This window comes from Lytechinus pictus, chromosome 7, assembly GCF_037042905.1.
Source record: "Lytechinus pictus isolate F3 Inbred chromosome 7, Lp3.0, whole genome shotgun sequence".
Taxonomy (NCBI): Eukaryota; Metazoa; Echinodermata; class Echinoidea; order Temnopleuroida; family Toxopneustidae; genus Lytechinus; species Lytechinus pictus.
In genome coordinates, this window is record NC_087251.1 from 5,336,516 (window position 1) to 5,346,546 (window position 10,031).

Below are 10,031 nucleotides of genomic sequence, written 5' to 3' on the forward strand. Positions count from 1 at the left end.
CCTGATAACATACAAAGTACATTGGTTAATACGAGGCAATGACTATTTATTCACCAACATGTATTTATACAATTAACCTGCTAGTTCAGACTCGGTGGTAACATAATTTTGGAAGTGAACATACGTATTTCTCTGTAGGTTAACGCAGATGTGTGTTTCATTCGGCCAGAAACGCCACTGACATCAAGGGGGGGGGGGGGGTCGTATTTTCAATTCCCCAATATCTCCATTGGTAAAAGTGTATATGCTGTAAAGATCGGTTTATTTTAATTTTTGTCAGGAAAAAAAACTGCGTTGGAATGAAATCAGAGTCGAACTGATTCCATACTGCTTTCATGAAAACGTATAAAATACCTTCAGTTTATGTTTACATACACTTTAATATCAACGTCAAACCGTATGTGGAGCGGGGATCAGGAGAACTACCCCCCGGACAAACCCCCCGGACAACTACCCCCGGACAATTACCCCCGAGGACAATTGTCCCCCGGACAACTACCCCCCGGACAATTACCCCCGGACAACTACCCCCGGACAATTACCCCCCGGACAACTACCCCCGGACAATTACCCCCAGACAACTACCCCCGGACAATTACTCCCCGGACAACTGCCCCCCGAGGACAATTACCCCCTGAACAATTACCCCCGAGGACCCCCCGGACAATTACCCCGAGGACAATTACCCCCTGGACAATTACCCCCTGGACAATTACCCCCGAGGACAATTACCCCCCCCCCCCCAGAGGACGATAACCCCCTAGACAAAGGGAGTGCACAGAGTACGTCGGCCGTACGTTTGACGTAAGAAGTACTCAAGGCATTCTCGAGTATCTTGGAATCAAACGAGCGCCGTAAGAAAGCTGTAAAAGTGAGCTCCATCCATAGGCGGATCCAGGGCGGAGCAAAAAAAAAGGGGGAAAGAAAGAAAAAAGAAAAAGAAGGGGAAAGAAAGGAGGAAACAGAAGAGGTAAAATAAGAGGAGGGAGACGAGTGAAAAAAAAAGATCAGGTGAAGACTTGGAAAATGATTAAAAAATATATTTCATGTCACTATATTACATTTTTCGCTCGCGCTTCGCGCTCGCATAGCCTCTTCGATGAGATACATATCTTTCTAAATAGGCTGATATGTAGCTTAAAATATCAAGTTTTGAAGTCGATATACAAACCTTATTTCAGCTCGGACATTATTCATTATTTTGTTTGATTTACAAACTTATTTTTTAAGTGCTCTGTTTAATGTCCGTTTTATGGTGTGAATATAACTTGCAGCTTGCGCTATGCGCTCGCATTATTTAATTTGCCAAAATATATAACAAACTACTTAAAACCCCCCTTTTATGACAGTTTACCAAAATTTTCGTCTCACGATTTTCGCTCGCATTTTTGTTAAAAGTATTTCAACTCACAAATCCTATTCATGATTACAAAAATGCTTAAAATATCCAGTTTTCAGGCCTCAGTGTCAGCACATTTCACTCACTCATTAGGCTTATTACATTAATAAATATGATAATAAAATTTTCATGAATTCTTAATGACTAAATTGTCCCTTTTCAGAAAAGAATATCGACAATATCACAGTTTCATATGTTTCATATCGCGCTTAGGAAGAGGAATAAGAAAGTTGTTATCATTTTCATATGATGACAAAATGTCCTTAGACCTAGAATGTCCAGGTCCTAGGTCAAAATAATAATGAAGATATCAGCTCGCGCTTCACACTCGCATCATTTAATAAGTGCATTCCATTTCCACTTCACAATTTCCCTACACAATGCTTTAGATAGAGCTCAAATTCACCATTTTCATACCGGAATATCAAGTATTTCCGCTCGCGCTCGCATTATTGATTTTCGTGATGAAAATATCAGAATGCCCAGATTCTGTCTAACTCTAAAACACGCGCACAACATTGAGATACGCAGATTCATCTTTATTCAAAACGTGCTAAAATTTCTAGTTTCAGATCAGATCGCGCTTTGCGCTCGCATAAATAATGTAGGAAGAAACCAAATTACCCATCCTTTTTCATGATTTACAAAACATGATTAGAGTGTCCCATTTTTAGATCTGAAATCTCAATTTTTTTCCGCTCGCGCTCGCATCAATTGTTTGGTTTTATCCCTATACCGTTAATGATTACAAAAAGTGCTAAGAATGTCATTTTTTTAGGTCAGAATGTCAAAAGAAATTCAGTTCGCGCTTCGCGCTCGCATTATTTAATAACTGAAATATGTATCGTTTAAATGGCTAACTGCAAAACCTCCTTAACAGGTCCCTTTTCGATCAAGCCAGAAACCATATTAAAAATTTCTGCTCTCGCTTCGCGCTGGCAGTAATTATCTAGTTACATACGCATCTTGTTCAGGTTCACAAACATTGCCCAGAATAGTCAATTTTTACGTTAAAATATATACATGCAATTCCAAAAATTTTCAGCTCGCGCTTCGCGCTCGCACTATCTAGATAGGGCTTATAAGATAATTACACTTTTTATGTTGTTTTATAAGAAAAAAGCGTAAAAATGACTGTTAGAACATCGGCGTTTTGCCCCCCTTATTTTTCACGACCAAGAAAAAAAGAGAAAAGGAAAGGGATAAGGGTAAAATATAGGCCTATTATTTTCGAAAAAAGTTATGTCAAAATCTATCAAAAACTTTGATTTTTGTAATAAAAATGTTGAAATTTTGCTCGTTCGATTCGCTCGCTCGCATCTGGGTAAATATCTGTGAAAAAAAATTCGGGCCCCCCCCCCCTATTGGCAAGAGCTGGATCCGCCCCTGCTATCTGCAAATCTTTACGAAACCAAGAATTCGATCCTAATTTGTATGTCACCGTAGCATAAGATCATTCGTTTTGGCAATCTTCGCAGTGGCGTAGTATACGGGGGGTCAAGGGGCACGTGCCCCTCCCTGAGATTTGGTTTGCCCCCCCCCCTGAAAAAATTGACGGAGCAAAAAAAAGGGGGAGAAAGAAAGAAAGAAATGTTTACAAACCGTCCTTAAAATGCACCTTAAACGAATTGTATACTATCATGATTGCCAATTTGTATAGAAAAAACACTGTATTTGCTTATGTCATATTGTTTACAATTTAGTAATTTTGGTACTTAATTTCCTTCTTTAATGTTTAATTGCTTTCACCCAAGAATAATACACACAAAAACACCTTGTAATTTTACCATCTAGGGCCTAAATGGTAAAATTACAAGGTGTTCTTGTGTGTATTATCTTTGAATACATTTTTTAGCTTCCTGTATTAAGTTATAAAGCCACATCTTAATCTGGAATGTGCATCAATTGTTTCATAATTCTTAGCTTCTTGTTAGTTGAATTGTTTTAAAATAACAGGTTTATAGGTCCTACTTGACAGTGTTAGTGTTGATAGTTGCGTTATCGACTTTCAATATTTCTACCTATGAAGGTGTCTTTTTTACGTTTTATCTATTTGCCTGATTTCTTTCCTGAAATTAAACCCAAAATAAATATTTAAAAAAATCAGATCAGTTGGAATCAGAGATATTCAGCAATTGTGATTATTATGACTAATCGTGTTCAATTGTTCTATGAAAACTTAGTATGAGGGCCAGTTTACACATTTTTTTATGTATATAATTATGCATAGCCAAACGGGAGGTTTCGGGTGCGAGCCCCCCCCCCATTTTTCATGATGCAGAAGGCGCCGCTAAACAAACAAAAAAGGAAAAAAGAAGAAAGTGAGAGAACAGGAGAAAGAGCAATATAAAAGAGAAAGAAAAAGTTATTAACGTAAGATAAAGTAGAACATATTTCGAAAACCTGTGCCACCGACCAAAACTTACAATGGGTCCCGCTTAATTCTAACATTAATGCTGGAGAGAAGGGGGGATTTTCTGGGGGTAATTGTCCAGGGGGTAATTGTCCTCGGGGGTAATTGTCCGGGGGGTTATTGTCCGGGGGGTAGTTGTCCGGGGGTAATTGTACAGGGGGTAACTGTCCGGGGTGTAATTGTCCGGGGGTGATTGTCCTCGGGGGGTAATTGTCCGGGGGTAGTTGTCCGGGGGGTAATTGTCCTCAGGGGGTAATTGTCCGGGGGTAGTTGTACAGGGGGTAACTGTCCGGGGAGTAATTGTCCGGGGGGTAATTGTCCTCGGGGGTAATTGACGTAGAACCTGTAGAGCGTTGTAGCCCATGCAGTAAATTAGTCTTTTCACTTTGAAACAGAGGTCGTGGGTTCAAATTCTAGCCATGGCGTCATTTCCTTCAGCAAGGAATTCATCCACATTGTGCTGCACTCAACCCAGGTGAGATGAATGGGTACCTGTCAGGAATTTATTCCCTGAAATGCCACCGCGCTGTGAAAGGCTGCGGGGCTAAAGCCAGGGTAATAATATCCAAGTCCTTTGGAAGCGCATAGGGACGTTATGACAATGTGATATGCGCTATACAAGAACTGTGTTATTATTATTATTATTCATACATGTATTTCATGAATTTCACGAATTTTTCAGATTATCTCATCTAAGATTAACATAAAAAAACTCAACTGTGATAATGACAATATTTACTTTTATTCATTCTTGTTCATGTATATACTGCTGAAAATGAATCTGAATCGGTTTGAATATTTATTCTGCTAGAAATATTGCTGCTATTTCATAAAGCTCTCAATGAAAGATTCTCTGACAAGTTTTTTTTAAAGCTAATGAAAAGACAGTATCTCCTTAGCTTATATAACCGTCGCTTGTAACTTGTAATTGATAACAAGATCATGCATGCCAGTGTATCGTTATTTGAAGCGTTGACACAGGACACCGTTATGCTTCGCTTTGATGTTACTTTAGGACTTATTAATTCATGATGCATTATCTTTATACACGTGTTTATTTCCGATAATCATGTCTTAAGATTCTTTCGTGAAATTCGGAGTAAGTAATAAATCTTCATGCATTTACATGCATATAAACTTGTCCACATGTAGTATCATTATCGATACAGATCAGAATGCAGGATCATTACACAATCAAACGGTAAGAACAAAATCTTATTAAGAAGTTATCAATAGATCTATTAATCATGACATGGAAATTCTAAACAACATTGGGAGGCAAAATTCGATGTATTTTGGTGAAATATTCAACATTCATGTATCTAGGTCATTGGAGTTAGTTACAAAACAAAAACATATAAGAGGTTATAACATGTTAACATTGATATGTTCAGTCTATACATCTTTTTTTTAAACAACAAATACAAATTATGTAAACATTCTCCTTGCCCATTAATCAGCTGTAATTGAAAAGGAAATATTGAAAAGTTTAGTAAATATTGAACAAAATATAGATATGTCACGATATCATTACACGAATGCAAACATGGAATCGACAAATCACACACAGCTATTTGTTTTTCAATTCAAATAATATTTGTATTAGATTAACTATATGAAGGATCTTGTCACACGTTTATTTAAAGTAAATCAATAGAGATTGTGTAATTTTGGTTCATTCCCCTATGTTTCATGGTTTAATCCGATCGGGATCAGTCTATCGCAAACCAATGGTATTGCAGGTGGACCGTGTGTACTGGGCTTTTGGATGCTCGTTTTCAATATTTGGAGTTGCGAAAAATAAAAATTCAGAGATTATTTTTAGAATCACAGCTAGACTGCAGGGCCCTATGCTAATTAGCAAATAAGCAAGATTTATTCTAGCCCTCTAATGGCTGAATTCACATCCCTGCAAAATTTCGTGAATTATGAGACTTTCTTTCTCAAAGAATTTCACCACTTTATCTTCAAGTATAAAAGTGAAATGAGTAAATGTTACGCTTTTATAATAGTCATTAGATTTGGATGAAATATTTGATAAATAAGCTCATTTCAGGCCTGAAAAGATGTCTCTAAAAAGATGTTTTCTTCTTCTGTTTCTCTTGCAAATTGAGCAAAACTTTTTATTTTGAGCCCAAATAATATCTATATCATCGTAAAGCTCATTCTTTGTACTTTCTCACAATGTCACTCTTGATGTGTGGCACCTTGGAAATAGGTCAGGATCCAGATATTCCAATCAAGATACAAAACAAGATTTCTGAAATTTCTGAGTAACATGAAATCCAGAGCTCTGATTGGCTGGATAATGTTTCAAAAAATGCCCGGGTAATTTGAAGAGATTGCCACATGTTGAGTGTGACCTTGGACAGGCCACAGTGTGAAAACCGTTTGAATTTGGATGGGTGTCTGGTCTCATTGATCAATAAGAGTGCAGTATTCTTGCTTTCAAGCTGCAAAATGTACTTGGCCTATTAATAGGTGGATTCTGACCCATTTACAACATCTCTTCTTATACAACATATTTCATATCAAAGCTTAGATCTTCAGCTTTATCATGATTAAAAAGTCATTGGGGCTCAAACAGAAATAAAGTGTAAAAATAACTTTTGTTAGGTGAAAATAATTGTTTTGTAGCATCAAAAGTTTCACCAACATCACAAAATTTTTAAATAAATTCAAACACATTACCTGAAAGAATTATTCTTCTTCTTTACAATGATACCAAACTCTAAAATTTTATATATTTAGAGCAGCTATGATAGAATTATTTGGTCCGCACCCAGCTCAATAAACATGCAAAACCTTTCTAGTCATGAATATCTCTGGGATAAATGAAGCTACTTTTTGAGGACCTGCCGACTGACTAATTTAACTAGCACGATTGTTGCACTCGTCTATGATTTGTGCAATATTTTGTGAACTTGGTGCATTGGACCTGATACTGTATAGCACTCAAAGGCAGTCAGAATATTAGAATTTGTTTATCAACTAGATCGATTTGACGGGTTCAACCAATGACGGGAGATAGTAGTTGCTTTCTGCTGGCTTTATCTACCATTATTTCATTAGCTATTACAGACATTCATTTTGGTTGACTGATATCGAGTAGAAAATGTATGGGCCAATGAAAAGATATCTAAGGACTAACGTGTCATCCAACCTTCTTATTTTAGTCAATAATATATTTTCGAACGATATAAACAATATTTCGAATATGACAAAAACTAATTTTTGTGCGATTTCTTTTTTGTACTTGGCTCTTCGAATGACTATATGCCGGAATAAGATTGCTATTCTCATCTGACAAAGCATTGACCTACATGTATATAATTACAATGAATAATGTAAAAAAAAATACATAAAAGTCTATATCACCAAACACTCCAAAAAGAGTTTTGGGCTAAAGGAGACACATTCCACCTCCAAACAAAGAAAATGTTTTCGCTGCGTCCTGCGCAAGTTCGTATGAACAAAAGTAATTAACAAAGAGTTTACAATAAAAATGTTCTGCATAATCGCAAAACATGCAGTTTGTCAGTTTGACATATTCTTTTCTTTCTTTTTTCACGATGAAATAGCCTCAAAAGAAAAAAAAATCAATGACGCATTTGGGAGGGAGTGATGGAGTGACATGCTGTGAAGGGGTTGTTTTATAACACCCCCACACGCAAATAATAATCAGATTGCATTTTGTGAACATTTGAGAGCAATGAAAATAAAAAGAATTCTCAAATTTTGATGAAAAAATTATATTATCTTTAAAAAATTCTCACTACGCGATATTTTTTTTCAGAAACTAGATTTTTTAAAGATGCAACAAAAACACCAAAGTGAATTCATTGACGTGATGATGATGTATCACGTCTTCATCCCTACCCCTGCTTTAAGCGACATAACTAATTTAGGGGTGCCTTACACCACATATTAATTGGTTATTATACAATAGGGATGATCAAATAATTTTGGCTGGAGCACAAAGAAAATATGCTATCGATGGCTACAGTAGTGGATGGCTAGCCAGTCAAAGTGAAAAAGCGCCATCTACAATAATAAAACATCCAATTTCCATAAAACGCAATGAGCTCTCGCAATTGAATAGTTTGGGTAAGTTTTTTTTTTCGAATGAAGTCTCTACTCAGTCTTTCGACAAATACATATTTCATGATCCTTAATTCTGCAATCATGCAATGGACCTTCATCCTCAATCTATTGGCACGTTTACCGTCTGCTAAACTTGTATCGATCGACCCGCGTAGTCGTCATCATGCCATCGTCGTCGTTATCCTATAGTTTCAGTCGTCCATGGTATTGTTTTTAACGAGGTTCGGCATAGCGATGAAGATGATCATGACATAGAGACATTCACCGATGATGATCATTGCTACAAAGATACCCAATCCCTTGTCGAGAGCGAGGGCGAACTCCCTCCACAACATTGCATTCAGTTCCTTACTTTTACTGTCTCGTCGATGGAAGCGTGATTTCATCTGTAGCTTGTGGTCGATGAGTTGGGGTTCATACAGCTGGCTGTTCTCGTTGTCGTGCATCTCCTCGCTACCGCTGTCGTTGCCGTGATTGTGACCATGGGTGTGACCATGGTTATGATGGTTATGACCGTGTGAATGAGAGTGAGTCTGCCGCATGACGAGGGGTCCTTTCCCATTTGGATTGTCCAAGTTTATTGAATTGTAAGACCTGTGTATGTTAAACATGATAAATGAGAAAATAGTGGATTTTATTCAATATCACGAAAGTATCTTGATCAACTCACAATGCCATCATTGTCTGCATTGATATCAAACAGGTTTATCCATTTCTAAAGTCGTATGTTCGCATATTGCAGTGCCGGGGAACAATTTCGAAAATGTTGGCTGAACATGCTTACAATGCCAAATTGGTGGTCATAATCATATGTACACCGTCTCTGAAAAAAGTGGGGACTAAATTCCTCTAGCCTATTAACTCATTCAGCGGCCCCTGCATTTTCCACGTAATTAATTTGACAGATAATATCAGAAGATGAGGAAATGTTATGGTGAAAAGATTTCTTTCTAGTTAATGCCATTAAAAAGAATTGAAGAAACTTCTCTTCAAAAATTGATAATTTAAATATAAGGGGAAATCTGATGCGATAGGATTATTAGAGGAATTACTCCCCAATCATGTCAAATCTTACTTTGATTCCCTGGGTTGTTTTTCTGCGACTGTTACTACTTCCGGTAGACTATGTCTTTTCTTGCGCATGCGTTGTAATCGTTTTATGATGATATATCTTAGCCATGTAGGCATATGTCGTTCACCTCCGCTGTGGTAGATACGTAATACGATGACGGCACACACCACAGCTCCACATCCAAGTGCAATCATTATGAAGAAAAATGTAACTGTAAAAAAAATAACAAATTTTAATTATTGATTCATGTCAATTATTTCTTTACGTGTGCAATTCAACCTAACGACATGACACATAATAACAAAAATCCATTAGCCCTTTAAAAATCCATCTAAAGTCCTGTAGCATTATGTAATCATAAGGAAATAGAAAATTGTTGATATCTAGATACATAAAGTAAGAAGAAAGAGATTATTAATTGTGCAAAATGCACTCAACGTGTGATCGGTCTCGCAATGTGATCTGTCTTGCAATGATTAAAGGACAATTCCACTCCAACAAAAGTTAATTTGAATAAAAAGAGAAAAATTGAACAAGCATAAAGCTGAAAATTTCATCAAAATCGAATGTAATATAAGAAAGTTATGATATTTTAGTGTTTCGCTTAATTTCACGAAACAGTTCTATTCACATCCTGGTCGGTATGCAAATGAAAAGACTGATGACGTCATCCACTCACTATTTGTTTTGTAGTTTATTACATGAAATATGAAATATTCTAATTTCCCCTCCTTGCCAAGTGAAACAGCGATTAATTCCTCCCTGAACATGTGGAATTAGCATTGTTTATACTACTATAGTCAAGTTAGTCCTTATTGTCAAATCTGTAAAAAATGAAATATTGTATAATTCAAACAATAAAAAACAAACGAAATAGTGAGTGAAGGACACCAGCATCGTCTGTCTCATTTGCATGTCACTGAGTTGTGCATATCACTGTTTTGTGAAAATAAAAAAACTTTAAAATGTCATAGCTTACTTATTTTACATCCGATTTTGATGAAATTTCAGCATTAAGCTAGTTTGATTTTTCTCTATTTATT

At 36.6% G+C, this 10,031-nt stretch overlaps 1 protein-coding gene across 1 annotated transcript; it reads right to left on the reverse strand.

Annotated features, from left to right (window-relative positions):
• Positions 1-5,033: 5,033 nt before the first annotated feature.
• Positions 5,034-9,194, reverse strand: LOC129264042 (uncharacterized). The gene is made up of 2 exons (XM_054901917.2): positions 8,992-9,194; positions 5,034-8,510 (listed from the first exon to the last, which is right to left on the reverse strand). The coding sequence occupies exons 1-2, from the start codon at positions 9,180-9,182 to the stop codon at positions 8,108-8,110; spliced, it is 594 nt and encodes a 197-aa protein (XP_054757892.1). The 5' UTR covers positions 9,183-9,194; the 3' UTR covers positions 5,034-8,107.
• Between the last annotated feature and the right edge of the window lie 837 nt (positions 9,195-10,031).

What these genes read in the sequence shown, in the direction of transcription:
- LOC129264042 (XM_054901917.2), bottom strand. Translation starts at nt 9,182, where the DNA reads ATGATTGCACTTGGATGTGGAGCTGTGGTGTGTGCCGTCATCGTATTA. An exon ending in AAACAACCCAGGGAATCAAA is followed by an intron (nt 8,511 to 8,991) that starts GTAAGATTTGAC and finishes TAACATACACAG; the next exon opens with GTCTTACAATTCAATAAACT.